This window comes from Eretmochelys imbricata, chromosome 10, assembly GCF_965152235.1.
Source record: "Eretmochelys imbricata isolate rEreImb1 chromosome 10, rEreImb1.hap1, whole genome shotgun sequence".
In the NCBI taxonomy this organism is placed as follows: Eukaryota; Metazoa; Chordata; order Testudines; family Cheloniidae; genus Eretmochelys; species Eretmochelys imbricata.
In genome coordinates, this window is record NC_135581.1 from 52,727,067 (window position 1) to 52,744,224 (window position 17,158).

The 17,158-nt window shown below is 38.0% G+C and overlaps 1 protein-coding gene across 1 annotated transcript in view; it reads left to right on the top strand.

Moving 5' to 3' along the window:
* The window catches only part of VPS13C (vacuolar protein sorting 13 homolog C), a 195,735-nt gene that overhangs the window by 55,235 nt on the left and 123,342 nt on the right, over positions 1-17,158 (top strand). Inside the window, exons 18-29 of the mRNA XM_077828389.1 lie at positions 995-1,187; positions 1,407-1,521; positions 1,956-2,092; positions 2,792-2,918; positions 3,631-3,748; positions 7,898-8,027; positions 8,430-8,508; positions 9,046-9,185; positions 9,751-9,904; positions 11,483-11,559; positions 11,726-11,785; positions 13,735-13,897. Of these exons, the coding sequence (XP_077684515.1) occupies positions 995-1,187; positions 1,407-1,521; positions 1,956-2,092; positions 2,792-2,918; positions 3,631-3,748; positions 7,898-8,027; positions 8,430-8,508; positions 9,046-9,185; positions 9,751-9,904; positions 11,483-11,559; positions 11,726-11,785; positions 13,735-13,897 (1,493 nt within the window). The remainder of the gene's footprint in view (positions 1-994; positions 1,188-1,406; positions 1,522-1,955; positions 2,093-2,791; positions 2,919-3,630; positions 3,749-7,897; positions 8,028-8,429; positions 8,509-9,045; positions 9,186-9,750; positions 9,905-11,482; positions 11,560-11,725; positions 11,786-13,734; positions 13,898-17,158) is intronic.

The window sequence follows — 17,158 nt, forward strand, 5'->3', positions numbered from 1 at the left end:
CTGTAATGTGTGATGTGGTTTCACTGGGCAGATTGAGGGACACACAACTAGCACTTGGCCCAAAAATAAAAAAGGAGACTTTTGAAAGTATAGTTGGCAATGAGACTTATGCTCAAAAATGTGGAAGTGATGATTTTACTAATAAAATTTCATAAAGGAAAAGGTGGATCTAATCTGCCTTAGCTATTCTCCTTTCTTTTAAAAGGTTTAAAAAAAATCACATCTCTATGAACGTGGGCCTAAACGGACTTTCCTGTTTTAAACTCCCAAGTCTTTACTACTAAAACTGAATGAAGATCTTAATAGACAGTTGTAGAAAAACCATGTATTTTTTTTCTAAGGTGCAACCAACCAACAGAATCTCACATTGAGAAATCTGGTTCCTGTTTCCTGAAGTAAACAATAAAGACCTTCCGTTGGTATCAAAGGGAGCAAGACTGGGTCCATAACTTGCATTGAAATCTACAGGATTAGGCTCCAAACTGGCTCTCCTAAATCATTAATTACTTTTTTTCTAATCTAGCGTAAATGCACTATCTCTGAATAAGAGAATCAGTTACAAGAGAAATGTGAACCTGAATTTAAAATGAAATAAAGCTGAATGTAGATGGTAAGGACATTAAAATCGCAGGGCTTAATTTAGTCTCCTGTTGTATTCTTTTCTTTGTGTAGCCTGCATTGTCACTTAAACTATTTAGCTTCGTTTAACCTAAGGTATTTCTTTGATGCCTTTTTATAGGCAAGAATCTCCTAAAATCCTTTGGCATGCAGTTAGTCCTATGAATTTAGGATACTTCTTGAGACAGTTCTGGCTAATGATTAGCCAGCCGCCCCTGTGTCTTGTGTTCACTTACATCTTGTCTAAGACACTGTGAATTTTCCTGTTTCATGTTAGTGCAAAGTGAAATTGCAGCTTGTATTCCATTGTTACATTTACATACTCTTGAATATTCAATACAAATTGATTTAAAACAATTCTTGTCTTCATTTACAGAGTGGAGGCAAAGCTTGAGCACTGGTATGTAACAGGACTGAAACAACAAAGTATCGTACCTTCTCTTGTGGCTTCTATTGGGGATACCAAATCATCTTTGCTTAAAATAGTGTTTGAGACAAATCCAGAAGATAGTACTGCTGACCAGAGCCTTATAGTTGAATCACAGCCTGTGGAAATCATATATGATGCTGTGAGTAATATTCAAATTAGAAAAGTATGGGAATACCTTTTTGTTCTCTCTCAACCTCATTGCCTTTCCATCTCCTTTCAAATATTGTACCAAAGTAGTTTTTCTTCCTTGCCTTAATTTTTTGCCATCTCAGTTTAATTGATATTTAATTTATATTTTGGAACTGAAGCAGTGTGTATTGGATGATTGCATATAAACTGATGCTATTTGTTTTTAAAGAGAACAATAAATGCAATGGTGGAATTCTTCCAGACAAGTAAGGGAATGGATCTGGAACGACTAACATCAGCCACCTTGATGAAGTTGGAAGAAATTAAAGAAAGAACTGCTACAGGTAAATAGATAAAAGTAACTACCATTGATAAGTGAACCCTTAAATATTAGCAAAGAGCCTGGGGGCCTTACTTGCGAGGCAGTATTAGTATTGCTGTTTGAATAAACATCACACCATGGGATCTCTGAATCAAAATTGCTTTGAGTTCTGTTTCTCTTGAGTCAATACAAAGATGAGTGATTAACCTCCAGATAGAATGCTTTCTAGCAATAAATTGAAAAATTGACTGAAAAACTTACAAGATGTTAGCATATAGAGAAGTGAACCAAAAAGATGTCTGCATTAAAGATTGATCACATTTAATCTGTAACTGCTCCTACAGTGAAAATATGACTTTTACCTTGGTATAGTATTGTTTGTTCCATGTGCCATACCTGTTGGTTACAGATGTGAATATATTTTCATCTTTTAATCTGTTCTTTTCCTTATTTAAGGACTAGCTCATATTATTGAAACACGGAAAGTGCTTGACTTGAGGATTAATCTGAAACCATCCTATCTTGTGGTTCCACAGACCGGTTTCCACAATGAAAAGTCAGACCTACTTATTTTGGACTTCGGTACGTTTCAGGTATGCAGTTGGTTTCCTCTGGTTTCATTTGAGCTCAAGATAGAGGGAAATTATACAATTATTTGTTCACATTTTAAGACTGACAACAGTGCTGATCAGTGGTCAGACACCTTTTTGTAAACCCACTAGTATCATTTGCATCATAATCTTTGACATAAACACATGAATAAGAATCATCCAGAAGAACTATATTTCATTCTTTGTGAAATGTGGTTCCATATATCAAACAAGTTAAACTGTAAGAGCTATGTGATTTTCAAAGCCATATATTTCACTTGTTTATAAAGCACTGTGCACCTACATTTTTCAGCGAAGTAGTCTTCCTTTTATTTAACAAATAAGACTTAAGAAAAGCTGTTGAGCTACTCTGGAGCTGTGAAGTTGATGCTATGGTGGTGCTGTAAAGCTGAAACTTGAAGTCCTATATAAGTTGACTAATATACTGTTGTAGACCTAATGTGATATACTAACAAAAATAAAAATAAATGTTACTGAACTTGCTCTATTTTCAGTTATGCTATCTTAATATTTGTTAGGGATAATGGCGTTGATATTTCTAAAATACCTCTTCTGAGGTAGTCAAACCAAAAATTACAGGCTTTAAAAATCTAGTAGTTTTGCCTGTACAGTATTGAAATGAATAATATAGTGTGTGTGTATAAATACTGTACTTTTATTTCTTTCAATCTGTCCCACCAGTTGACCAGCATAAATCAAGGGGGTCATCAATCTTCTAGTTTTTCATCCTTGGAAGAGATTATGGACAAAGCTTATGACACGTTTGATGTGGAAATCAAGAATGTACAACTTCTTTTTGGCAGAAGAGGTATTAAAGCATAATCACTTCTTAATCAACGAACAATAAAAATGTTTAAATATATATTAGTAGATAGTGGTTTGTTCTTAAAATAAGTTACATATAATGTAAAGAAAATAGAAATTAAAACTGTAAAACTTCCTTTATTTTAATGTTTCCGGTATCTTGTGTAAAAATGCCCATTTGTTCTCTGGAAATCTATATTATTGCTGTATTCATTCAAGTGTTAGCAAGTAAGTTAGGGGTAGGTAACTTAGTATTCCGCACCGATTGATAGGCTCATGAATTTTTGTTTATTTGGATTAATAGACAGCTCAGACTAGCTCAAAATGTATATGATGGTCTTTTATGATGATTTACATGTGAGGACTCTTATGTTAGGAAAAATATTGTGAGGAAAAGAAGAAATCTGACGTACTGATAATGGCTGAGTTCATAGCTCTTGCTTCTGGGTTTTCAAAGTTGTAAGTGAAAATACTTCTTGGTTTTGGCCCATGCTAGATGCTGATAAAGCATGATGTTAGGGGTGGCTGTTTTCTGACCTGTGGAAATCCATGCAATATCTTGCCTATATGAACTTAGGTTTCTGCAGTTCATTAGATGGGCTGGATTTTTTAAAGTAATTCTTAAATGATTTTTCTGGATTATTTTTATACTGTCTCTTCATTACAAAATAAAGCTTGTGAAGTTTAATTTTTAAACTGGTTAAACATTCCTTCAGGTGAAGACTGGAAGAAGGCTCGATTTCAGCATCCATCTGCTTTGCACATATTACAGCCTATGGATATGCATGTGCAATTAGCCAAATCAATGGTGGAGAAAGACCTCAGAATGGCTAAGTAATGTATCAGCACTATCAGACAATTAATTTTTGCTTGGTCATTTGTTCTTATTGAAAAAGGGCTTTGTCACTGAAGCCCAGTGGGACAAGATAGAGTTTGAAGACTTAATTTTCTCCTTGTTACGGCAAAGTCAGTAGCTACATTTATAATTAAGGCTGCCTAACAGTTTATATGTTGCTTGTAACTTTGCCAAGCTTCAATCATTTGGGATGAAACTTGACATATCGCGCATTTACAAAATTCTTAGCCTGCAGCAAAGTTTCAGCTAAAACAATGTAGCCTTTTGTGAGAATCAGATAAAGGAAAAACATCTTCTTTTGCCCATGTTAAATTGCTAAAGCGTCTCTATGCTTTAGAGCATACACTTAAGAGAATTCACACTCGTGTCAAGAATGTGCTTTTTGTCATTTCTGTGGAAATTTGGCCTTAGTTGTGAGCCTCTGAAAAATGGCACGTGGATACTTGTTAGCATTTGGTAGCTAAATTCTCAGAAGATACTATTTGCACTGACTATGCTCCATGCTCACACAGTTCCTACTGGCCTGCAATAATCTAGTCTCTGACAGGTTTCAGAGTAGCAGCCGTGTTAGTCTGTATTCGCAAAAAGAAAAGGAGTACTTGTGGCACCTTAGAGACTAACCAATTTATTCTATTCTCTGAATGATTGCACAAGTACATTACACTCTTGGTGTGGGTGCATCCCAAGCACAGTTGTCAGAAATTTTTTCTTCTGAGGTACCCTTCATGGCAGTTCACTCTTCCCTGTCGCAGACCTCTGTGTCAGTATAAAGAGAAAAGCTATTCCCTCCACCCCTCTGTTCCTTCTTACTTCTTGTGGCCTCATGCATATATGTAGTGTGGTGTGCCAGATTACATATCAGGATTCTACAAGGTTGGCTAGCCTCAGTATTTTTGCCAAGCTGTCACAATGTGAACACTGTGCTCAAGGGGCACCTCACATTTTAGATTCTCTAGACTAGACTAGACTGGTGGGCAAACTCTGCCAACATTTGAGAAGGAGTTAATTTGTCCTCCTGAGCCATCACTCATGGTAGTAACAGATGCATCTGCTTTAGGTTGGGATGCTGATCTGGGTTCCCCCTCAGTTTTAGGGGTTATAGTCTGCAAAAGACCTGACTCATGAGGTAAGGGGAGTTGACAACTATCTGGCTAGTGTGCCCAGTTTTTCCGTCCCATTTCAATTTTCTCAGTATCACAGACAACTCAGCAACAATGTTCTACCTCAGCAGACAAGGAGGTGGCCGCTCATCCTTGTTCTGCCAAGAAGTGCTTCTTCTGGAAGTGCAGAACAGGCTGGCAGGTGACCTAAGCAGGTCATTGATGAATCACCATGAGTTGTCTATTTATCTGGATGGAACCAGGTTCATTTTCCAGCCCTGTGCAGCTCCTCAGGTAGACCTGTTTGCAATGAGATAAAACAGGAGATGCCAACAGTTTTGTTACCTACAGGGTCACTGTCTGGGTTCCCTAATGGACACTTTCCTGTTGTCTGAAGGAGCAATCTTCTGCATGCTTTCCGATCGATTCCACTGCTTCACAATGTGCTACTAAAAAATCAGACTGCACCATGCCTGAAACATTCTTATTGCCCCAGCGTGGCCAAGGCAGCACTGACTCTCCACTGTCCTGTACCTTTCAGTGAAAAAGCTGATACTGCTTCCATTGGACCCGGATTAAATTTCATAGGACTGGAAGGGACCTTGAGAGGTCATCTGGTCCAGTCCCCTGCAGTCACAGCAGGACTAAGTATTATCTAGACCATCCAAAATCTTATTTCTCAAGACGATGGTTGTCTGTTGTCTACCCAAACCTGTAGACATCCATCGAACAGCATAGATGCTCCATGGTTAGACTCTGGGGGGCAGTTGTGTTCAAAAGAGGTTAAGATGTGCTATTGCATAGTAGAAAATGATCATCTACATCTACTTGCCTCTCTGGGTATGTCTACACAGCAAAAAAAAAACCCAGCCACCTTTGGGCTTGCAGGGCTCGGGCTGCAAGGCTGTTTGATTGCTGTGTAGACTTCCAGGCTTGGGCTGGAGACGGAGTTCTAGGACCCTTCCACCTCACAGGGACCTGGAGGCTGGACTCCAGCCCGAGCCCAGAAGTCTATACAGCAATCAAACAGCCCCTCAGCCTGAGCTGTGCAATCCTGAACCAGCTGACCAGGGTGTGTCGCAGGTGTCGAGTTACTGTATAGACAAACCCTCTAAGCAGAAGCATTTCTCTGCCTGGTCTCATCTGCCTGGAATTTTGCTGATACATTCTTCAATCCAATATATTTTGGACTATCTTTTGTACCTAAAACATAGATTGGCTGTTAGTTCCATCAAGGTCCACTTAGTAGTTATCTCAGCCTTCCACTCTTAGGTGGCTGACTGCTCTCTTTTCTAACAGAATATCAATACATTTTTGAAAGACCTGGAAAGATCGTCAGGTACGAGATCCTGTTCCTCATGGGACCTAAACTTGATACCGTAAAAGTTTGTTCTTTCTTTTAAGCTTTTAGCTACCTGCTCTTGATTGTCTCTTTCAGTGAAAGTAACATTTTTGGAGGCCATGACTATGAGGGTAAGTGAGCTGTGGGCCCCAAACTGCACTCAGATAAAGTTGAAAGGAAGGCTGCACATACTCTGGTTATTAGGAGAGCATTGGCATTCTACCCTAACAGGTCCAAACAGTTCTCTATCTGTCTTCCCAACTCTTTGTGGTGATCACAGACAGAATGAAGGGGCTCCTAGTTCGTTCTCAGAGCATATCATCTTGGATAACTTCATGTATCCGCCTGTGCTACTATTTGTCTAATGTTAGCCTGCTAAGCGGAGTGATAGCATGTTCAATGAGATAGCAAGCTGCTTCTGCAGCCTTCCTGGCTAAAGTTCCTATCTCAGACATTTGTAAGATGGCAACTTGGTCTTTGGTGCTCATGTTTGCTTCCTATTATGCCATCACTCAGCAAGCTCGGGATGATGCCAGATTTGGGCGAATTATCCTTTAGTCCCTGGGCAGATAGGCTCAGATCCTTTTACCTGTTTCCATGGCTAGTGAATCATCAAGAGAGGAATGCACATGTGCAATCACTCGAAGGAAAAAAACAGTTACTAACCTGTTCCATAACTATTGCTCTTCAAGATGAGTTGCATATGTCCGTTCTACGACCTGCTGTCCTACCTCTCTGCAGCAGTGTTTTTCCGGCAAAAAGAAACTGAAGGATGGCGGTGGTGACCTTGTCCTTTTATACATATATGCACAGGCATGCAAGAGCAGAGAGCTCTCGAGCTGCCCCGATGGGTACTGCTGAGGGAAAAATTTCTCACCACTGTGTTCGGGGCATGCACACACCAAGAGTGGAATGGTCATGTACAACACACCTCGAATAACCACAGTTGAGGAACAAGTTAGTAATTGTGTTTTTTTTTTGCATACCACCTTTTAAAATTTTCAAGGAAATCTTGTCTGAAGTGTTTTTGGTCACGGTTTCAGGCTGCAAATAATTCCTTTACATTTTTGTTTAAAAGCACAAACTGTTCTGCTGTTTACTGAACAAAAACTTTTGAACATTGTGGCAGTTGAGTGTGTTTTGAATAAAGTAGCTCCGGGTGGGTTGTCCCCACATCTTAACTTTTCCAAGAAAAACAAATATCACAAGTTAAGAGCAAAACCAGTGACCTGAATACGTAAAATGTATGTAGAGGCAGTTTTTCTGGATTTTCGGGCAAGTACCTTACATTGTTCTCCAGCCATCAGTATGGCTAACACAAAGGAGGAGCTGAGAGGAGGAGGGAGTTATGACTAGCCCCCTGGGCTTCAATAGGAAGGCGGGGGAAAGGGGTTATCTGTGAAATTCAATAGTGGGGGGGAAAAATCTCCATTTAGCTTGGGTGTTTAATATAGTTTCACTGATAGAATTTTTTTTTATGGCTGCGTTAACTATAAGTATATGTACTAACAGGCCCTGAACGCAGATGTCTGCATCATGAGCTTCTTTGCTCAATGGTTAATGACATGCTAAAATTAAAATTTAGTAAACCTCTTAGTATCTGCTGAAAAGTTGGCTCGCATGTAACTTCATTCCAATATTACACTGTTCACAAAATGCTGGTTTTTTTAATTCTCTCCCCACAGGTTTAAAGTTTCAGGAGGCCTTCCCCTGGTACATGTGAGGGTTTCTGACCAAAAGATTAAGGGGATTTTTGATCTGATTGATAGCATTCCGTTTCCTCAGATGTCAGCCATGTCAGTTCAAAGCACAAAGGTAAACTGACTAGGATAATGATAAACTCGAACTAAAACATGATAGTATAACTGCATAAAACCACTTTTAGTGACTGCATTCCTTCATTTAGTATTTATGGAAAGCCGATATTAGCAGGTAAGAGAAAGCTACAGGATATCTGAAAAAAAATATAGTAATATGTTCATGTGTTGCTGTAAATGATGATGAAGATAGTCTTCAAAGTCCACTTGAGCACACACAACTAGTCTTATTTGAATAGGCAGTGTATATGTTGACTTGAAAGCTCAAATTAAAATTTGAGTCTTATCCACAGATTTTATTTGAAAAGCAGGGTGGATTTTCATGAGAATATAAATGAACATTCTGAAGTCATAAAAAGTTATGGTAGATTAGTTTCTGTACTTGGCTATTTTTTTCTAGGTACCTGCTATCCCCACGGTTACTGATGTGAGGAAAGGGTTACTTGACACCTCAATATTGCTGGAAGGAGTAGAGTCAGGTAACAAAATATTTATAACTATTTCTAAAAGTAAAAAAAAAAACTATTGTCTATTTAGCAACAAAACTTTGCTAGGTGTTTCTGATCATGAAATGACTGTCCAGTGGACAATAAATACCTGTGCATACCTATGAATTGCAAAATTTAAGGCGGCCTTGCAGATCTTGCTGATAGTATCTTAAGACACTAAGCTTGCTTTTTAAAAATAAATAATTAGCCTTTTTTGTTTAGAAAATAGCTTTCATAATGTAAATTAGTGTATGGGAGGCTTTCCTAATCTGAGATCAGTCATTCAATGGGCTGTTAACTTGTGGTGTCTGGATCCTGATTGTCACAACTATCTTGCGCTTGTAATTACCATATTTAGAAAATACTTACATGAAGAGGCCTCAAACACAGGTAAATACAGAATTGATAATGACAGACAAATCAGTATGTCAAGGTACTAGCTGTTGCAAAGAGAACGTTTGCTTGTTTTTATATTTGGCTGTCAGTGCCACAGACAGCATAAAAATATTACATGTCTTTATTTCCTAGAGTCTGATGAATATTTTGATGCTGAAAATTCTTTTTCACTAACTGAAAAGGCTCTACCTGAGGGACATGATCTAAAAAACAAAACAGAGGCTATTAATGAGGAGTTCATAGACCTTCAGTTGAAGTTTGAAATTAAAGAGGCATGTGTTTTACTCTTCTCTCTTCAAATTGCATTACTCTCTCTTAATCTGAAGGCCATTATAAAGCAGTTATTATATGATCCATTACATGTCAAAGTGCACCCCCATTAGTCTTATAAACAACACGTTGATGAAGTGTAATCTCAGAAGATAATACATTTACTTTAGCACCATAATCCAGCAATCTTCCATATGTAGTAACTTGATAGTGATGCCACGTATGAAGGAGGAAGTTGAAACATCAGGAGAGTCATTAACAAAGAACCAACTCTAGGAATTTGATTCTGCTTTGTAACAGCAAAATTCTACTGAAAATATTGGTTCACCAAGAATTAGAAATGTCGTGTTCCCCCCCCGGTTCCATTATGCTTCAAGTAGTTCAGATCTTGACAGCCCACCTTCATTTTCAGACTCTTGTGCAAGAATGCTAGTTGTTAAGGAAAATAAGACAGTAAAATTAGCAGCAATTTTATTTTCCTCTTTCTGATTAATAAAAAATGGAACATCAGATATGAAAAGAGATACCACTCTATTACTGACATTTGTGTAATTCTCATTCATGTAGGTGGTTTTAGAACTCACAAAGCAACAGAAAATAGAGGAAACAATACTTGTATTTAATGTAATGCAGCTCGGAACAGAAGCTACAGTCAGAACATACGACTTAACAGCTGTATCTTACTTAAAGAAAATCAGCTTGGATTACCACAAAATTCAAGGTAATGAAAATAATAAAACAAAATGGAGGATAAAAGTAATCATGTCTCTGCTTAGTAGACTGCATAGTTAAACCTTTTTGTATCAAGGTTTGGACTGCCTACCCTACGCTTTCAGAGAAAAGTTCTACAGTATGACAGTTAAGTTTGATATTTAGAATGAGCCCCTTCTCTTTTGAGGCTGCGGTTGTGTGGGCCCAAATAATGGAACTTATGTGCCGGCACAGTTGATGCCATTAAGACATCCATCTCGTTTTCTGTGCTTATCTAGTAAATGAGTAATTTAGATATCTAAGTTGTAGTTGCAAAATGGTGGAAGTCAAGTTTTAAAAATCTGACCGTTACCCTTCGACACGCATCCAAATTTTTAGGAAGATACCTAGAAAAGGAAGTCACCTTTCTTAGTAATACATATGTGGCAATGTATCTGTTGAAGAGTGGGAAGGGGGTAAATTTAAATTTGGTCCAGAGAAACAAGATGTGGTAGCCTAGCTCTTGCTAATTCAGGGAAAATCAAATCAAAAGATGGAATCTTTGTTACAGGCTAATTCATGAGACTATCCTCCGGCATTATGATTCCTACTATTTAGTCTCCAGTGATTCTTTTACATACCTTACGTGACACCATGATTGAAGCCAAGTAAAATAATCACAATTATTAACCATGGGTGTTTTATTATTAAGGAAAAGAAAACTTTAAACAAAACAGACAAATGACAGAACACACTGATAAATGAGCTGTTTTGGTCAGTCTAGGTGCATGCTAGCCCAATTCAAGCCCTAGAAGAACTTCCATAGATTCATACATGTTAAGGTCAGAAGGGACCATTATGATCATCTAGTCTGACCTCCTGCACAATGCAGGCCACAGAATCTCACCCACCCACCCACTCCTGCAAAAAACCTCTGACCTATGTCTGTGCTATTGAAGTCCCCAAATCGTGGTTTAAAGACTTCAAGGAGAAGAGAATCCTCCAGCAAGTGACCCGTGCCGCACACTACAGAGGAAGGCGAAAAACCTCCAGGGCCTCTTCCAATCTTCCTGATACTTGTTCATTAATGATTTTGGTGTATACTGCATATTTTGTCCATGTTACTGTCTTTACTACTGTACAGATAAAGTATTGAGATATTGAAGCAGAGCCTATTCCATTTGTCATGATTTTTTTTTTTTCCAACTAAATGCTTTGTGAAACATTTTTCAGGGGCACATATCAACATTAGTCTCCAGCACACATGGACTTCTAATACGAGTTTGGCACCTACCTTTTTTGAAAATTACAGCCCTTTAAATGTTTTAATATTCTTATTCTTCAATATAAGTATTTTAAATACAGCAAAAAGAAAAGGTATAAGCCTGTCTAATGACAGTGTTGACTTGTCATTGCCTGCCTAAACGTTCAACTCAAAATGTAAATATGGATTCTAGGTTATTGGCACAATGCTTCAGGCAGCATCACAATTTGAAGTGTTAAATAGAAAATGATGTTAGAGGAGAAGGGTTTCATAAAATCGTTTCTTTGCCTGCTTCAATATTGTGAAAGCTGACTTCTTAATATGCTCTTACTTGGTATGTTACAGATAAAAAACGACCGCTTCACTTAATTAGCTCTTCAGATGGACCTGGATTAGACCTTTTGAAGGTGGAATATATCAAGGTACATGCTTACTATTTAATAAGTATTTATTAAAATGATCTGTTCAGTGTATCTGGTAACAAGTTAAAAATTTAGCACACAAGGTATAAATGACTGCAGTCTATACAATGCAATGGCTCATTCAATTTGTCTATCTTTAACCTTTTATAACATGTTTCCCTTTTAGGCTGACAAAAATGGTCCAAAATTTCAGTCAAGCTTTGACAACACTGAACAAACACTTCAGGTAAGTGAACTTTTTTCAAGTGTCTAGTATTAGACACTTTACTTAGCAGGTACCTGCAAGTCAAAACTCAGACTCATTGAAGACTAAGCCTGACTTCCCTAGGTAAAGTGGTATGATCTTACCTCGTGTTAAGTAAGTTAAGGTAAAATGCTAGTAATGATAGGGCAACTTGTAGTTTCAGTAGGTCAAGCTGAAGCCTAGGCTCCTCCATAGTCTTACCTTGACTGGCAAACTGTTGTGAAAACTACCAGCTGCTTGGTCTTCACTAGGGTTTTAACTAGCTAACTCGAGTTATGAGTTAACACACCCTTCATCTCCATCCCCCGCCCCGCCACACCCAGTAGAGACAAGGCCTTGAAGTCCAGATTGCCACCATACCACTCCAGCCCTGCCCCTGACACATCTCTACACCCTGGGGTTCATAGGAGATGGCTATAACAGCTGCCCCAACCTAGGAAAATTCTCAGCTGCCCACTTAGGGCAGTTTTACTGTCCTTGTGTGCCACTCTGGCAGTGCAAAGAGGTCCAGCTCTCCCAGAAGCTATTAGAGTATGGATCAGAAGTCTCAGCTATTCCCTGCCAATGAACTGAAATATGTGCTTAAAAGCCTTAGTTCAGGCACCAAACATTTTAAAATGACTAGATAACTGTAACAATTGGCGGAGTGAGCAAGCTCTGTACTAATGCTTTTTTCCTCCACAGTACAAGAACAAGGAGGTATTAAAGTTATAAAGGAACAAATTTAAGTATGTGAAAAGGAAATACATTTATTGTGTGGTACTCTCAATATCTGATGTTTGGGTGAAATGTCGGAAGAGATTAAAACAACCTGGGGGGAGGGAGGGGAGGTTAAAAAAAATCTCCATTAACTGTGCCTGAGATGAAAAACGAGAAAGGTAATCAGTTTTCTTACCATAGGGCATATTGCCAATTGGTGTCAGGAAGAAACTTTTTTCCCCTGGTGTGAGCTGTGACTGATGTAAGGAGTACCTTGGGGATGAAGGCATCTTCTTTTGAAGCATCTGCCAGTTACAGTCAAACTGAATATTTGACTGAAATGGTCAACTAGAGTGCTCTACGTTGGGTCTGTGAATTCTGTTTGTTCCCAGTTTAGAAATGTTTTATATTTCTGTGAATCCTTCTATATATTGAGTTGAATACTTTGGTACATACTTAGTGTTAAATCTTTACATTCCTTATATGAAACTGTCAAGGTTAGTGAAAAGTGATAGAACTAGGCTTGGATACATCAGCATAATTTTAATGAAAATGAAGTTGTTATTGATGGTTCCCAGATTAATTTATCAAGTTATGGCCTAATTAAACTACCTCTCTTTCATCTTGTCTGTCTTTTTGTGTGTTTGGGACAACTACAGTGTGGTATAAGCCTGGCTAATAACTCTGGTATAGCACGGGATTTTTAGTAACATTCAACTGCAGCTTGCTTGAAAGGTTTATTTTGTCCAGCTGAGAACAGACAGTTTAATAATGCAAGTGTTCCCCTGAAGAACTCTCTGGGAAGGTATTTTCTGCATCTTCTGGTAATTAGTATTATGCATTTTCCCCAACAGACTAAGTTCTCAGGGCAACAAAGGTTAAGAGAACCAGAAAACTTAAACTTAAACTTACAAACTTAAAAAACAGATCAGGAAAAACTACTCAAAGAATATACTGGAGTCAACTAAAAGGGGGGGAAAAAAACACAACTAGTCGAGTATTTGATGTCTTTTTAGTTTAGTTGCATGTCACCTTGTTCTTGTATTGTGGGAAGATGAAGCCAAATACTTATTGGTGATTACATATCTGTGTTATTTTCTTATATAATTGTCACCCTGCAAGCCTAAATCCCAACCCATTCAACAAGTCTACTCATGGAAGTGATCCACATGCTAAATGAATGTTACCTGTAGCTTTACTTTTTGTGATTTGGATTCTTTTGTTTTAAACAGGTGGCCTTTTCGTCATTAAATTTTCTGCTACATACACAGGCCCTTCTCTCTACTATCAATTTTCTAACAAGTGTTATTCCATCAAGCAGTCCAAGTGCTGGTGACACAGGACACTTGCAAACACAAGGAGAAAAGCAGCAAAAAGATACTAGTGTGAAGAAAGGTATAGTTAATCTTTTTGGCGAGCCTAATGTTGTTCAGTGTGTTACGTTGGATTGAAAGGGTAGATTTAAATTGTTAGACATTAATTTAATTTTAAAAATTATTAAAATATTTAGTTTGCAGAAACAAGAAATGGTAGACAAGTTCTTACTAATTTTCTTTCACTGCCAACTCAGAGGCATCCACTGTTTAGTCACAAGAGTTATTTTACATCGCTTAGGGGACATCATGATTAAGGCCAAGCAAAATAATGGCAGTTATAAACTATGGCTATTTTGTTATTGAAGTGAGGAAAAGAAAACATTAAACAATACAAATGATAAACTGGTTATTTACATTACAATTTGTGTGGTATCTCTTTCTGTGGAAAGCTTTTACCAGAGATTACAACCCTGAGAATGAACACCTCTTAGGTATGTTTTCCTCTTGGTAAGTTAAAACTAAAGTATATTTTTCCTGAAATTATTGTGAATCCTTTCTTTAGTATATCCTTAGATAAATAATGTTCATAGATGGGGAGAATTTTGGTTAAAGGCAGGATGTCCCATTGTTTGTTAATATATAACCAATTTATATATTAATAAGCCAGTTTATAGTTGGCAAAGTAAGTGATCTTTACTGCATCTTATGAAACTGAAGAAAACGTGGAAACCCAGTTACTTAGAAGAAGCCATTTAAGGAGCAATCTTGAGACAGGCCAGTTAGCCAAAATTAAGACTCTTAAATCCAATTAAATCCCACTGAATGTCAGTTTACCAATGTTTAGCCTCTGTCTTCTCTCCAGGAATGCAAGGTTTAACCACTTGGTGATTAACAGGAGAAACTTAGTCGTTTACGTATCAGAGAGGTAGTCATCCACAGAAACAACAAGGAGTCTGGTGGCACTTAAAGGCTAACAGATTTATTTGGGCATAAGCTTTCGTGGGTAAAAACCCTACTTCTTCAGGATTTTTTACCCACAAAAGCTAATGCCCAAATAAATCGGCTAGTCTTTAAGGTGACACCGGACTCCTTGTTGTGTTTTTTTTCCGTCTCTTAAGTTACAACATTTCAGTATTACCAAGAAAATCATGACCAGAGTTTTAAAGCTAATCCGTTGGCAGTCTCTTAATGTCCTCTCACTAGTCCAGGTTGAAGTAGTGGGGCTGTTTCTTTGGGTTGGTTTATTGAGGTTTTTTCCGTTTTCCTTACATAGGTTGCTTATAGAGGAGGCCAGGATGAGTTGTGGAGTGCTTGTTGTCTAAGTAGTAGGGTATGTGTGCGCACATGTGCGTGCGCTCACTTCAGAGTTTTTTATAGCCTTTTCTTTATTTTCATGAAATGCTAGAACACACCTTTTTCATACTTCTTCAGCTTTAAATTGGTTATCACTTTTTCATTGGCTCCATGCCTTTGGGGTTGGCTTAGGTGGCACTTTCAGCTCCTGAATATGCACTTTGTATTATTAATATACAATATTATAGCAGGGAAGATCCAGAAAACTTTTTAAAGTTAGTTTTAACTCTTTTATTTCCAGTCAAGCATTAATAAAATTGAAAGAGTACCTCAGATAATGGACGGAATACAAAGAAATTCTCTTTTCAAAAAGTACAAATGCTCCTGTTTTTTGATCAGTTTTTATTTCTCAAGAGTCTTTTGAAATTAAATAATTTATTGAAAGTCTTCAAATTAAGTTGTTGCTTCTATATGATCATTTTTGGAAAGATGATTTCTCGTCTTCTTGAGTGGGTTGAGAGTTATTGGAGCACTGTCAGCAATTAATTAATTTCTACATTCCTATAAACATATACTTCAGTGACTTCTTACATGAGTAATTAGCTTAGCCTCAAATGACGTTGCTATAATTGTGCATAAAACATCTGACTATTAATATATCAATGAAATTAGGAAGTTATTAAATGAAGGCATTAATTTAGATACAAAATATTTGCAAATGTGCCTTTTAAGAGGCTTATGCCATTGTAAGCATTGGAGAACCAACAAAGGTTTTCATCTTTAAGTGGAAACATGAGTTAGAAGTAACCAATATCTTCTGTAAAACGTTTCCCACCATAAATGTTCTTCAGGTTCAAGGAATGAAGACTTTAATGTGTTTACTAAAAAAATGAATTTCAAAAAGGATATTTCTAGTTTTATTTGTCAGAGTTTAAATTCATGTTTTTCTTTGAAAAGAAAAGTGGGGGTGGTTGGTGTAGGCCCATTTTACTTCTAGATTTATTGCTCCGATAACATAGTCTTGCATTCCTTTCACAATTAGGTTGCTTCCAAAAAGTGTTTACGTGGTTTGTCTAGTGTTGGCTGTATTTGGAAGATTAGAAGCAGAAACCTTCCTTAATGTCTCTGATTAGCTTCAACATTTTGTCACATAATTAGCTAAACATGTGTATTGTTAAATTTCCCAAACTCCTGGCTTTAAAACTCCTGTATCCAATCTTAATGGTCAGTAAAGGGTTCAATCATGCAAGATACTAAGCACTCTGGCCCTGACCCAGTGAACAAGTTCAGAACAAGTACTTAACTAATGGAGACTATTTGCTCGCTTAAAGTTAAGTATGTGCTTAATTTGTTGGATCAAGATGCAGGAGCATTGATATGATCTAAAGATAGGTGTGGCAGGCAAAACACGTAGCCCTGGTCTACGCTACGAGTTTAGGTTGAATTTAGCAGCGTTAGATTGATTTAACCCTGCACCCGTCCACACAACAAAGCCATTTTTGTCGACTTAATGGGTTCTTAAAATTGATTTCTGTACTCCTCCCCGACAAGGGGATTAGCGCTGAAATTGACATCGCCGGGTCAAATTCAGGGTAGTGTGGATGTAATTGGATGGTATTGGCCTCCGGGAGCAATCCCACAGTGCTGCATTGTGACCACTCTGGACAGCACTTTCAACTCAGATGCACTGGCCAGGTACACAGGAAAAGCCCCGGCAACTTTTGAATTTCATTTCCTGTTTGGCCATCATGGCGTGACCATGCAGAGCTCATCAGCAGAGATGACCATGGAGTCCCAGAATCGCAAAAGAGCTCCAGCATGGACTGAACGGGAGGTACTGGATCTGATTGCTGTATGGGGAGACGAACTCCGTTCCAAAAGACGAAATGCAAAAATATTTGAAAAAATCATGCCCTTGGAGGAGGACAGAGGCTATCACAGGGACCCGCAGCAGTACTGCGTGAAACTTAAGGAGGTCAGGCAAACCTTTCAAAAAACCCAAGAGGCAAACGCCCGCTCGGGGTCAGAGCCCCAGACATGCTGCTTC